The sequence below is a fragment of the Macrosteles quadrilineatus genome, unplaced genomic scaffold (assembly GCF_028750875.1).
Source record: "Macrosteles quadrilineatus isolate MER2022 unplaced genomic scaffold, UCM_ALF_1.0 Scaffold_9__3_contigs__length_116548681, whole genome shotgun sequence".
Lineage (NCBI taxonomy): Eukaryota > Metazoa > Arthropoda > Insecta > Hemiptera > Cicadellidae > Macrosteles > Macrosteles quadrilineatus.
The window spans coordinates 114174173-114189420 of NW_026542602.1; the positions used below are offsets into that span (position 1 = coordinate 114174173).

At 34.4% G+C, this 15248-nt stretch overlaps 1 protein-coding gene across 1 annotated transcript in view; it reads right to left on the reverse strand.

Annotated features, from left to right (window-relative positions):
* The window catches only part of LOC129002071 (uncharacterized), a 57497-nt gene that overhangs the window by 8951 nt on the left and 33298 nt on the right, over positions 1-15248 (reverse strand). The window contains exons 2-4 of the mRNA XM_054429592.1: positions 8664-8913; positions 7756-7908; positions 6472-6580 (exon numbers count right to left, since the gene is read on the reverse strand). Coding sequence (XP_054285567.1) covers positions 6472-6580; positions 7756-7908; positions 8664-8912 — 511 coding nt within the window. The 5' untranslated portion in view covers position 8913. The remainder of the gene's footprint in view (positions 1-6471; positions 6581-7755; positions 7909-8663; positions 8914-15248) is intronic.

A 15248-nucleotide genomic window follows, 5' to 3' on the forward strand; every position in this document is an offset into this window, starting at 1 on the left:
TATGCCAGCAAATTTCAAGCGGTTCAAGGAAGACATTGAAAACTACTTTATAGCCACAGAGACAGTGAAGAAACCCAATTCTGTAAAAGTGGCACGATTGAAAATTTAATTGATAAAGAAGCTTTGCAGTCGTATCTACTTTTTAGTTACTGATGAAACTATAGAATCCAACATGGACATTCTTGGAAATGATTGTTTGCCAAAAAGAATGAAATTATGGTTTTTTCAAATTTATATCATGCAGATAATCTGAAGAAGAATCATTTGACAAGCTTCTAGCTAACTTAACCCTCTATCTGGCGCTGGTCGATTTTCGACCACTAAAACGTGAGTTCTCAGTGGCGCTGGTCGATTATAGACCAAGATGACATGGGTCGGGTTTTTCTATTATTAAAATATGAAAACAGTTTTAAAACGCAATAAATCTTATACCATTAGAGATGAGATTCTGAGGATTCATTTTCATGCATAAAACATTATTGAGTGAGTATTATATAGCGAGAAACGGTAGTTTGAAAAACTAGAGAGTTCAAAATAGATTTTGGCGGTGGAAAGTTTTGGTCACCCGACTACAACAACAGCTGTTTTTGGTGATTGTCAATTAAATTGTATACAATATTAGTACATATTCTGAAACTACAATAAATTCCCTACAATTCCCTGTGAATCTATAAGGTTGATTGTAAAAATTTTATTTGTTTTTAAAAATGTCATAAATATTATTTTTTTGTAAATAAATCTTCAAAATTTTACATTCCGACGTAAATTTCTCCGACATTTTAGATTTCAACTAAATATAACTATATATTTTCAGAAAGATCTTTTTATTACCTATTGTACAGTATCATTTATTATAAATTACCTCTGTTTGCACAAAGAGTTTTTTTTACCGTCAATTTATTCCAGAACACTAAAAATTCAGCTTCAAGCAAGACAAATAAAAAAAAAGGTTTAAATTATACGATTTTTTTTCTCCTATATATTTTTTACTTCCCATTTAAATTAATCTTTTCGCAACTCGAGTCTACGCACAGGCCCTGCCTATGTAGACTTTTTCCTTTCTTATAGAATGTATTTTTTTTTTAACACTTTTATTTACTTATTTCTACAGTATATAATTTTTGTTTTGTTATCTAGTTAGTAATATTTTGCTGTTTCATATTTAAGAAAAGAAAAAAATACAATGTACTTGTCTGTAAATAATTAATGGGAAATAAAATATTATTTCATTTCATTTCATTTCATTTTTTGTTGATGCATTCTATTATTTCCTACGTGACAAAAAAAAATTTGCTAGTTTTTCAAAAAAGAAAACATGTATGAAGAATTTATTTTTTTATAATTTTATTTTTATGAGTATTTAAAAAACATTGATATTTCTACGTAGGGAATCATATTTCACACAAACTTTACATTTAGATAAAATGTGTAAAAAAATTATTTTGTGGTTTTCTTGTGGGTTGCTTTTGAAATTTCTAATTTGCATAATCCAAAAATTTGCAAACCTTTTGCTACTACGCCTAAATGCATTGCTAGGAAAAGAATATTTTTATATTATTATATTATAAATTCATCACTGAAATAGAAAATATATATATGTGTGTACTTATATTCACAAATAAATGTTCTGTGGCAAAATATATGATACCACTACAAAAGCGCCAAAATATACCCGCCACTGGTGAATAAAATGACCGCCAGATCTAGGGTTAAGGCATCATGTAAAGATTTGTGATTTCAAAGATGAAAAGTCTAAATTAATGAAAGCACATATAGGAATTGGAATTTTTTCCAGAGAAGCCCAGGAAGGTTTATTAAGGGGATGCATCATTAAAAAAACTTATTGAATACTACAAGAGTATTGATCTTGCCAAAAATAATTTGAAGATTATAAACAAAGAAAACGACCAGGTACCTTTTTTCAGTACTGACCAGATAAAGCCAAAATAATATAACATTGCAGCTTCCAAAAACCAATGTAGGAAATGTGGAAGGGATCACGACTATAACCAGACCTGTTCTGCATTGGGCAAATTTTTTAATTGGTGCAAGAAGCCAACCATTTCAGCAACGTCTGTTTGAAGAAACGTGCTCCAGCAACAAGGCAACAAAGACAATCCCATCCTACTTTTATATAATATCAATGAAAAACATCAAGAGGCTGAAGAAAACAAGGCTGATTGATCAACTCTGTGCACTTTGTAAACACCGTTAAACAAAAGGTATGGTTCAAAAACTTACTGATTGACAATACCTTACGTGTCAATTTCAAACTTGAAACGGGTGCTGAGGTAAATGTATTACCTCATTATTATGACATCATTAAGAACTGTGGCTTATCTTGTAAGCTAAGAAAAAGTAAGGTACAACTGGAAGCATATGGTGGCTTTAACATAATAGCTTTGGGAGAGATTACTGTTGTAGTAGAAACGTAAGAGAAATTAGATGTAATGGATTGTATTGTAGTGGAAGTTGACCAAAGTTGAAGTTATACAAGCTTTAAAGAACCCTTCTAATATGAAAGAATTGCAAAGTTAATTGTGTATGGTAAACTTCCTTCGATCTTTCATCCCTTACTTATCGCAAATAACTTCGCCACTTAGGGAGCTCTTAAAAAAAAGAATGTTCATTGGCAATGGACTGATCTACACTCAAAAGCTTTTGATAATATTAAACAAGTAATCTCTAGTGACCAGATTATTGCTCCCTTTAAAATGACAGCTCCTATCATCATACAGTGTGATGCATCTCAAGATGCTCTTGGGTGCTGTTTGCTACAAAACAACAAACCTGTATACATGGTGGCAAAAAAATCTTAACTCAGTTGAGGTCGGTTATGCCCAAGTTGAGAAGGAATTGCTAGCAGTATATTTCCCCTGTTTAAAATTACACGCTTATATCACTATTCAATCTGATCATATGCCCCTTGTGTCACTAATGCAAAAACCTATCAATAAAATTCAGAGTAATAGATTAAAACGACTTAGACTAAAGTTATTGCACTACAATTTCAAAATACAGTACTTGGCTGGTAAGTACATGTATATAGCTGATTTCTTGTTATGATGTGGCGTAAAAACAAAAGTCAGTTGACCACACTATGCTAGATATGGTACACTGTGTAACCGAAACAGGATTTGTAAATTTTGCAGATGAACGACTTTAAGAGTTCAAAAAAGAAAATGCAAGTGATGATATTTTGGGACAAGTTGTGAAGTATTATGTCAATGGATGGCCTACATCATTGCCTTGTGGAGGAGATCTAGCGAATTATTTTAATATCAGATATGACATTGAGTTGAATGGTGGCTTAAAGTTGTATTTCAAAAATCGTCTAATAATCCGGAAGAAACTGAGATCCATAATTATCAACCGACTCCATGCATGAGACTTATCTTGGTGAATCAAAAATGAATTCAATTAATTGTCTCCAATTTCTATTACTGGCCACGTAAAACTACTGGACGTAAGAGCAGTTTTGATGTGATATTTGTCAGAAATATAGAAGATCAAACATCAATGATTCGCTCATTTGCCATGAGATACCTAATGTTCCTTTCTTGAAAGCTGCCGCAGACATTGCTGAATGTGCTGGGAAGATATACTTGATACTTGTTGACTTCTACTCTAGATGGTTAGAGGTGGTCAAACTGAATAGTAAAGTTTCTTCGTGAAGAACGCATTAGTCCAAATATTTGGTAGATTTGGGATTCCACAAATTATGATAGCTGACATGATGCATTTTGATTCTTACGAACTGACAGAGTTCGCAAAGGAGTATAATTTTAAAATACAAACTACAAGTCCTAACTATCCTCAAGCCAATGGCTTAGCAGAAAAAGCTGTGGGTATTGCTAAAAAACTTACAAAAACGTCCTCATAATCAGGATCAGATCTAAATTTGAGCTTACTTAACTACAGAACAGGGTTGTTGCAGGACTCGATTATTCTCCAGCTCAGTTACTAATGGGGAGGGTATTAAGATCAAAATTACCTCTTCCAAATCACAGATTATAGAGCCTAAGATAATTCTTCATCAAGACTTGCAGATCGAATGCAGACAAAAAGAATCAATCAAAAATCTTATAATGATAATACGACTAAACAAGAAACATTATATAAAGAAAAGGATCCCATTTATGTACAAGATGTTCGGACCAAGCACTGGGAGCCAGCTACCATAGTAAAAGTTGGCGAAACTCCAAGGTCATACGTAGTGCAAGATAAAAATGGAAAACAATTCAGATGAAACTCTATCTTCATAAGAAAAAGAAAAGTTGTATTTGTTAAAGGGGAAGATGTTTAGATATTTAATATTATATGCTTTTAAATTAACATATGATTTTTCAAGCTTATCTTACAACTGTATACCAATAAGGTTGTTGTTGTATTTTTTTTTTTTTTTTAGAAACTTTTACTGTTGCTAAAAATGTCTCCTTTATTTAAAACAAAACATATCACACCCGACCCAAGTAAAAAAGTCAGCTCTGCAGACTCCTAGTTATTAGATAGTATTATGAATATAAAATTATCATATACCTACATAACAAGTGACTAGGTGACTTTTTTACTGAGTTTAATTTTAATACAAGCTTCCATTAGGTTTTAAATAAGTTAATATTTCTGGTGTTCTAAAAAATTTTGCCCCTTACAATAACAAAACAAGATATTTTAAAAATAAAGAGTCTTCATGACTAAAGAAGCAATATTAAGTCGACTTGTATCAGCTCAAGTTTAGAGATTAACAGAAAAAGTTCCAAGCAATTATGTTTTGCTTAATGCTCACACTCACACACACACAGATTGCATTGGTCTAGACAACAGCACATTGTTTTTTTTTTTTACTTTTAATACTTTTCGATGAAATGGCGACCATACAAAGTAGGTATTTTAAGCCAAGTATAAATGGAGATGAGTGTAGGATGAGTGGCGCGATCTTGTAGTCTTGTTAGTGGCTAAGGCCGACATATTCCTTAGACACAGCTGATAATTAATAGCCCATACAGCTAATGGCAACTAAGGGACCTACAGTTTATAGTGGAATCCGAACCACATTTTTGCCTTGGTATATACGAATTGGTCTAATTATCAGGATAGTACAAAAGGACAAGGAGCTTTTATTTAACTAAGGCCCTGTACACATGAGGGCGGCAGCCGCCGCGGTGGCCGCGGTGGCCGCAGCGGCAGCCGCCTAGGACCGTACACATGGCAGCGGTTGGAGCTGCGGTTGCGGTGTGAATTGAGCGTCGCTCGACAGCCAGTACTGTATTTACCCAATTATTTTTCTTTTAAACGCGTAACGCTTGATAATTCTTTTCAGCAAAAAACTCAACTTACTCTTGCCACGCAATCTTTTTTAGTTTGTGTCCTAAACGTAACTTATTTTTGTACTTCTTTACTGAACAGTTCAGTGTCAAAGTTTTCTGGTTCCACAGCACCACGCATGGCCATTGTAAACTTACACAACGAGCACTACATCAACTCCAGCCACAACTACACACTATCTTCACCAACACAGAGAACGATGTCCACAGGGCAAGCGCGCAGATGTCTGTGATCCTATAGTAGCAACTGCAGTCAACCGCGGCGGCTACCGCCCTCATGTGTACGCTCTCATGCCAACTCTAGTAACTTCAACCGCACGGGAGCCGCGGCGGTCGAAGGGAAATCTACGACCGCCGCGGTTTGTTGCGGTTGATTGGAAGTGGGCGGTTGCATGTGAACGGTCCCATTTGCTCCTTTGTACTTTCAACCGCCGCGGTTCCCGCGCAATGGCAACCGCGGCGGCTGCCGCCCTCATGTGTACAGGGCCTGAGCATTTATATGCTTAACTGCAAAGGGTGCAATTTGGGGTTAATTTTATTATGACTCATTTTCATACATAAGAAAATCACAAATTAGGTTAAACTTTGAATTACAACTTTAGGGTTTGGTATTATGAGTCACCTGAAAACAAATCTAAGGTATGATTGTCCATGATTGTGTTTGTGCTTTTACTTTATATTTATCTCTTGCTATTTTACTGTCTTTAAAATTATCCCGGCCAAATCAAATAATCTATTTACAACTACTGCTCCCAACCAAACTACTGCTGGTTCTCTAGAACGTTATTCAATTGTTGACAGACACTAGAACAGTTCAATTGACTTAAGTGTTAGTTAACATCAATCAGGTTTAAATATTAACAAAAGAAGGAAGTTTTCCTTAAAAACTTTGGTTGAATGAATGAATTGATAACAAAATCCAATTCTAGACTAACAAAAGATAAATTAAACATGAACTGCAATAGGTAATTTGTTGTATTATTTGACAAAAAGGAATTATTAATGGGATTCCAAAATCATTCCTGTGTAGCAAGGGTTCCTATAATAATCAATTATTTATAGCCTAATTTAATGTTCCAAAGTAAACAAACTTAAAACAATAAGTGTTTGAGAGCAGTTTTTTTACCTAATATACCAATTTACTTACATTCATAATTTAAGTAGGCCTTATTGTCATTTTCATCTCGATAATTGTTCGATGCTTTCTCTTCCCAATACGATTTCTGTGTTCTGTTGCTATAGAGACGAGACTCGATCTGTCAGGGCAGAATACATGATTAAAACAACAATAGACTTTAGAAAAAGTCTTCACTGATAGGCCTATTGCATCTGAAGTTGAGGCAGGCTACCTGACCTCGACCTTACCTGAGAGGATAGACAGAACAATAAATAGCTACGCAGATCCCATTAAAATTATGATGATTAATTAAAAATATAATAAATTTGTTATAACTGATAATATATTCTATGTTCATAATAAATTAATTTAATGGTGGTTTCTGTACACCCGTGAATTCGCGGGTAGAACCTCTTGTAGGCCTATCTTATAAATTACATACCCTAAAAGACAATGTACAAAACAAAATGAAACTTAAACTAAACACAACCATACCTACCAGTTAGGTAAATGTAGATTAGTATCACTTGAAAACGAGGGGAGTTTCCTTACCAATACCTCATTTAACTACTTTTCCTGAGTGTAAAAATCTAATTACAGCTGGTGCACACCAATAAAATGTCCAATTCAACAAATATTCAAATCATTTACTAAGCCAGATATAACAATACTAGCTGTAACCCGCGGGCTTTGCCCCGTTTAACTTCTTAATTTTCAAGATCATCTTGTTCGCATGGCTCAATAACGTCCTGGTTGAAGTTTGTTCGCTACGCTCACTCACCTTTAGGTTGGAGCTCGTTCGCTACGCTCACTCACCTTTAGGTTGGAGCTCGTTCGCTACGCTCACTCACCTTTTGGTTGCAAATTAGCTGTTGTCATAAATGTAAAAGAAATAATAGTGCTGCGCCCTGTTGGTAATCCTTGTAACTTTAATGCTATTGAAAATCATAGAACAGAACCAACTTGTTTAATTGAAACAGCTGTTAAGATTCAATAATTCCATTTCTCATAAGTTTAACATGGGAAACTCCAGAGCCACTGGGGCGGAGCCCGAAAGGATTTTTGAAAGAAGAATATGCCTATATGTTAATCGGGAATGTGAGCTATCATCATGCCAAATTTCAGCCCAATCCGACCAGTATTTTTCGCGTTCACATGTCACAAACATCCAAACTTTCTCATTTATAATATTAGTAGGATAGAATTTGTATTGGCTAGGTCATTTTTAAATGCCAACAGTAAATTATCCAACTTATATTTAACTTAAATTTAAAAAAAAACACTAGGCTACCTATTTTTTTCACACATGATTACCTGATATAAACTCTCTTGCACCTTCTGCTCTCTTTGGAAGAAGGACCTGTCCGAGTCAGCCCGCCGACTGTGGTTATCAGAAGGCCTATTTGACACACCTGTTTCCTCAGACAGAACAGCTCCTCTGCCACGACCTCTTTTGTGTGGTGGAGCCTTAACAGAAACATTCCAACTATTTACACCACTAGAACACTTGACAGTTGCTATTAAGTCAGCAACAACTGACAAGGTACAGTAGATCTCCAACCATTCAAATCAATTTTATCACATTTGGATAGTAAAACATTTAATTTAGATAGCGCTGGATTATTGTTGAAATTTATGGTATTTTATAGACAATATGCCAACCTTTTACTGTGACTGAACAGTCATTTTCAATGTTATGTTACTCTTAATTACATGTTATTCCAAACCTCAGTAAAGAATCAAACTTCAACTTGACAAGAAGTCGATAATCCTTATGACATAAGGTTCTACTGTGGATCACAATTAAGGTCACACTCGCCACAAATGAGGAGGGGGATGACGACCTTTGCAAGACCGTGGAAGATATTTCAGAACTTCCACAATAACGGCTTCTGCCTTTAACAAGTTTTTACTAATGGTGTTTTAGGTTTCTGAAATTCGTTCTGTAAATGAATCGGTAAATTATAAGAGTTTAGATACCGGTAATTAACCTATCATTTTTTTTAAACAGCTAGTTATAAACCTTTGTTTGATTAAGTTAATTATTTAACTTTGTTAACACTTGAACTTTCAAGTAGCTGTAGGCCGTTTAAAACCAAGGTAAAATGTTCAACGTTATTAAAATTATGAAAGGCCCTGAAACCTCAAATTTAGTTGAATTCTAAACCCCAGCCTTTTTTACCAACAAACAAGATTAGACTTTTACTGCTAATTTAACTTACATATAATGCTTTATCTCTTTTCATTTGGTGCATCATGTTTTCTCTATGATACTCTTCTAATTCAAGCTCCTCCTTCTTTTGCTTTTCTTCTTGTTGTTTTCTAAGTTTTTCTACTTCTTTGCGTTGCTTTTCAGATCTTTCTTTTTTTTCCCTTTCTTCCAAACCATGCAACACTATATTTTGAGGCTCAACATGGCCAAATAAGCTTAGATTTGTCAGCTCTTGTATAATGTTAGAAGACATTTCCATTCTGAAACAGATATAAATAATTTAAAACTTACTCAGTCAGGACTGAAGTTGAAAATCTTATCCCAACATAAGGGGCAGTGGCGGCTAGCCCATAAGGACTCTCGGACGCCGCCCTCCCAACAATACATAAATAAATTACATTTTAATATTAATATTATTCAGTTAAATTTAATTAAAATTATTTTAACGAGTACTTCAAACTATATAGGCTACAACATAAATATATCAAATAATTGGATAATTCAATTCAGTAAAGATTAAATTTTGATCGTCGCTTGCTTAGTAAGGACGGCGCGGACGGCGGCTAGACCGTCCCAATCCCAATACATGTAGTCTTAAGGCAGAACAACCAAACCAGCTCTGAGGGTGCCATGACGTAATTCCAATGCTTTAGTATGGGCGCTTTGGAGCAGAGTCCAAAGCTGCGCGCACACTCTTAAATCAGGGCAGCCACCACAATCTGGATATTCTGTAAGACAAGCTACCATTATGATGGGTAGAACTGATGTTGGCACACCTGTTTGTCATAACTCAAACCTATAATGCATAGTAGCCTAGTTACCAAACAAATTAGAAATAATTATCATACAGTAAGTAACTCATTTTCAGAAACAAAACCACTCGTCAAACACGATAAAAATTGTAGAAACACACGACAATTAAACTCCAACAACTCTCGTATGGATACAAACACAGATGATGCAATGCCACTTCTTCCAACAAAGTCGTACAAAACACGAAACTCAAAGTAAAGCAAAAGCTGTTTCTTTATGTAGGCTAGCCTGACTCATGACAAATCGTCTTATAGGTTTTATGTCCCATTTGGACTATCAGCTCGCCAGTAAGTTTTAAACAAACATTTAGCAGACGTCCAATAGGCCTATATCGAACCGTGGTGGTTTTTGTAATAGCGCCACCGTGGCGGCCAAAGGGTTACCCTAACTTAACTAACCAAACTATATATCGGATAATCGATCGATATTTTCTTCATTCGGTTATTTGTGCCAACAGATACGGAAGTCTACCCAATTAACTCTATTAATAGACCTAACTTATTTCTTGCAGAAACTGCAACATATAGCCTACTAATCAAATTGTATTTAGCTGCATAGGCCATAGGCCTAGGCCTACCTCTATGATCATATAGCCTAACCTAGATAACTTAAGTTCTGTTTTTAAGTTAAGGATTTGGGTACCGAATGTGAAAACACTCTGCATTATGCATTATATTTAAATGGTTGTCTAAAAGTTTTGAAGAACAGGAAGAGACTATAAGTTATCCTGCTTCATATTAAAAACTGTAAATTAGCCTATTTAGGCCTAGGCCTACCAACTTATGTGTAAAATGCAGATACAATGGTTGTTAGTAGTGGTCAGTAGGCCTAGTAGGGTCTAGGCTATTTTTTATTTATGCTTGAACACAAAATATCAATTATGTTGCACAATATGTTAAGTCTATCTCATGTTTAGGTTAATCCCTAGGCCTAATATAAGTTACCTTGAAAATGCAGGATCACCACTACGTTGAGGAGAAATAAGTTTTTTATTTAGGGCCTATTTCTATGTTGGATCCAGTGGTGAAATAATACACTGCACCCTCACAACGTAAACTTCGGACTATAGAATTATAGAAAGTATTCCCTATTTGTTTATTTTTACTTCTAAAGAGTAGGCTTAGGCTACTGAGCGAGTAGACAGACAGACCTTTAGAAACTTCTGTCTGACTGAGACTGAGCACTGAGACTAGTGAGACTGACTAAGGACCGGACCATAGAACTACTGATTGATTACTGAACTGAGGACTGGACTGAGCTAGGCCTAGTGAGCTTGAAAACAGTGTATCGTATCCACGGGGCTGTGTATCCATCCACACACGACCAAATAAATAATCCCGCTTGCCGGGTATTGAAATCCCGTTTAATCCCGCTTTTGAATTATGGCATATCCCGTTTTATCCCGCATGTTTTTTTTGTTCAATCCCGAGTGTTATATTTGACGTGCCATGTTTAAATAGTTGTTTAAACATTGCTATTATCTTTTGCTACAGTAGTTTAATCAAATTGGAGTTTGTTTTTTCCCCTCAAATTAAATAGAAGAAAAATAAAAATATACGTCATAGCTGAAAATCCCGTTTTATCCCGCATCCCGTTTTAATCCTGCTCGTGGTCTAAAAATCCCGTTTTCGGGATAATAATCCCGAGAATTGAAACACTGTAAATTGAAAGCAGAAGCAAAAATAAAACAACGGGGGTGGAGTGAACAGGAGAGCACAAGTTCACATGTACAGAAACCTTATACTGACGTCATAAATATCGAATATATATATCGATTGTATCGGGTGGTTACGGGTTTTTCTTCGGAATGTAAGTATCGGTTGCACCGAATAAGTAAAGGGTTTTTTTTGTAACACTTTATTTGACGAATTGAATACTCTCGGTAGTTTATCCATTAAAAATCAAATAGTAGAAATACAATAATATTCGTTACAGGCTGGGAATAAAATAACTACAGTACTGATACTTTGGATTGAACATCCAAGATGTTTGCAATTGTTTTCGTATTTACCTGACTTATAAAATAAAAACTTGAGTTCACAGGACGTTGAATACTAAGAATTTATTTCATAGCATCCACAATAATACAATAACTGTAATTAAAGTAGACGAATTACAGGAATTATTATCGATTCTAGAAGAGAGTGAAATAATAATTGTAACTTTGACATGTTAACGTTATGTTAATGTTTGGGAATGATTTACTAACAGATATTGCCCATCAGTGTAAGGTGACAATTTAAGAAGCCCAAGAGGACTGTTTTAGATATATTATTTTATGGAATTTACAGTCACGTAAAATAGGCCCTACAGTTTAACCATTGACTAAGTACTGTGAGTACATTAATCAATGGTTTAGGTTTACAGAAAAAAGTAGAGCTTTTTACTCATTTCCCCCTTTAGTACATCTTAATAAAACACCATAAGTTTTACCCAATTATATTATTCTGGCTCCATTTAATTCACAATAACGTTATACTTACTAAGCCTTATCTTGTTATTTATAAATGAAAGTACTGGGACATAATATAAATAAGGAAACATTAAGTAGTAGTAATCCGATTAATTTATAGGATAGTTTATTACTTTTTGATCGCACCACATTCTATATTATTCAACTCGAGCCTACGCACAGGCCACTAGTGCCCATATAGTCTCGTTTCCCATCAAATTTATTTTTACGTTAAGGAACCATCTTAATTTTTTTTATTAATTATGTTACATGAATTCAATGTAATAAATCAAATGTTTCTCATTTTAGTTATATACCATAAGTCCTTTCATATGTAACATTACTCAATTACTTTTATTTATATATATATTATGCTTCATATAATTACAAACTTGGATGTGGTAGAAATTTCATGTTCTCTTAAAACATCTAAAAATTCATCATAGCCTTTAGCCCACTTGTACTTTTCTGGCTCCATTTAAAAAGTAGTAAGTTTATTGAAAATAATCAGAACGAGTCTATTAACATGGTCACCGGGCACAGCAAAGTGAATAAGTGACGATGTAAAGCCGTGTCGTGTCCCTTCGGCCTTCGATAATCGATTGCATAAACCATCACGATTCCGATAGCTGAACAGTAGTCGATAGTAATGTGACGTCATTATAAGGTTTCTGTACATGTAAAAAAGTGGCCTCCGAGTGGACAGGACAGGACTGGAAGTAAAGTAGTACGTTACGTAGTACACTGACCGAGATTCTCGTTTGAGAACGAGAATTACTGACTGACACTGACAACAACCGACAACAACCAACAAACAACATTTCAACGGTTGTGTTGGGGGGTTGGGTCCTGTTTGCGAACAGGGGAAAATCGAAAATCTGTCCGTTTTGCGAACAACTAAAACATGTCGTACGCAACGAACTATAGGCTACTACGTCGTACGTCACCTGTCTTCAACCTTTCCGTTTTAGCGAACGCGAACACATTTGAAACGATCCTTGAAACTTAAAACCAGAGAAAGATATTACTATTACCATAGATAAAACATACTTTGTGTTGCTTAGTCTATGCTATTACCTACCTGGAACGCGTAGTGGGCTTTTCAAGTTGAGTAGTTTTCGACCGCTTTTGAGTTTGATCATTTACTCAATTGGTTTAAACGAAGATATTATTAGCAAATTTTCCAACAAAAAGTATAGAAGTATTTAAAACAAATTAAAATATTTAACAAACTAGCAACAGAGCCCGTTGTGCAACGGTCTTTAGTAAAGTAATTGTTATGAAATCCATACAACACTTTTTTTTCTCACTAATATTAATGGTACAGATTAACAGATTATAAGCACTATTAGGATCACTTAACATAAGGAACACACTTTTAAACACATACGCAAATTGTTAACAACAACAAATTTAACCAAAGACAAATAAAACAAAATAACAATATACAGTAACAATAAGCTGTTAAATTATTAACACAATATGTTGCGTATGATTAGACCATGCATACTGGTAAACCAATTATTGCCATCTATAAAAATTATTGGTTTTTCTTTTCCGTGTCCTGGTTAGCTCTTCTACCCGACCGATTTTCATAATTTTGGCCTTAAACTAAAAGGTATGGACGCACCACAGATTTGCTATCAATAAGCATCGGAATTAATTTTGACGGTTCGAGTTAAATGCACAAACTACCTCCCTGTACATTTCTTATGGAAGTTAAATTTGGTTTTTTCTATTTCGTTTGGCTCTTCTGACCGACCAATTTTCATAATTTTGGTCTTAAAATAAAGCTATGCAAATTTCAAGCACATATTTGTCATCAAGCATCATCATTAATTTATCTAATGTATTACTCTAAACAAAATATAAATTTGATTTTTTACTTCAATTAAAGATGTATCCCAGCAGTTCTAATTACATTACCCTTTATGTTTTGGTCTAAAAACCTTTTGTGAAATCCCAGCTTTCATTTGAGCTATTGATTATTAAGATCGGACTACCTAGCACACTGCTGAATCACGAACCAACAATATTATTCTTCCTAATACGAACTCCATGCTATGCTAACCTTCTGCGGGGCGGGGCCCATTGGAAATTTTGTTAAAATCGCTTCTTATCGTCTGCCTGCTATGAGAGGAATATGTATGCAAAATCTCATGCTTCTAGGTGCTATGGTTTGGCCTGTGCATTGATCGGAATTTCGCATTTATATATGGATAAGTTTTAGTTTTGAGCTGTCAAGATCGAACATCCCAACATCACCGTCCGTTGAACAGTATGTTTTCTGTGGTTGTAAGTCATAAGTCATTTATTTAGCCAAATTAACCAAATACAATCAGCGTTAGCCATGTCCAAAATGGTTGAACGGACACTCTGCTTGCTTGTACTAGATTTTTACTGAGAAAATTCACCAGCTCAAAAAATAGGTTGAATTACTATAACAGTAGGCCTACCTGTCTTAAAACTTTGAGTAGGATGAAGTTGAAGTAAAATTGTACTTCGTACCTCTACGGAAGACTTTTCTCTCGTTTCTCAAGTTTGGACTGTTTGTTTATTTATTTATCGAATTAACAACAGTGGTTGAATTTACTATGATTAAGCTGGTTATAAAATAAAAACATGTGAAATATTACAAGCCAGTAAAGTGGAAAGTGGTGTCTTGACTGTGTTGGATATTCGGGTATTGTTCCCCGTATTAACAGACTTTTCCTCATACGATTAGGTTCCGAGAAGTAACGTTCAGAGTGGAATGTCTGAGGAGCCGTTCCTGCCTGTTCTTGGAACATCCCCGTGTCTCGGAACTTGCCTTATCCTGTCTAAATATTGTTTTGGTGCACTGCATACCTCAAAGTTCTTCATCTCCTCGTAATTGTAAACTTCTCTTATCTGCATCCTTCACGTCGTTTTGTACAGAGTTGAATAATCTAGTATCGCTTTACATTACTTTAAATCCAGTTTTACGGTATTGATTTCATGGGTTATTAGCGAATTATTCCCCATATAGGGAATAAGCTATTGCAGTGTATGTCCATTATTATTTGTTCTATTATATTATAAATATATATTATTATTTTATTATCGTACCCTAGTAGCAAAATGATATTTTTAAAATATTACAAAATTCTTTTTTAAAATTTGTATAAAATATTAAAATATAAGTATAAAATATGTACAATATATTTTATAAATATTCATATGCACCATTTTCAGTAATTTTGCAATATTTTAAACATATTTAAAAATATTTAAGAAATGTTGTAAACAATATATTGTAAATATTTTTTAAATATGATAGTAATATTTAAACATCTTAAAATATATATTTTA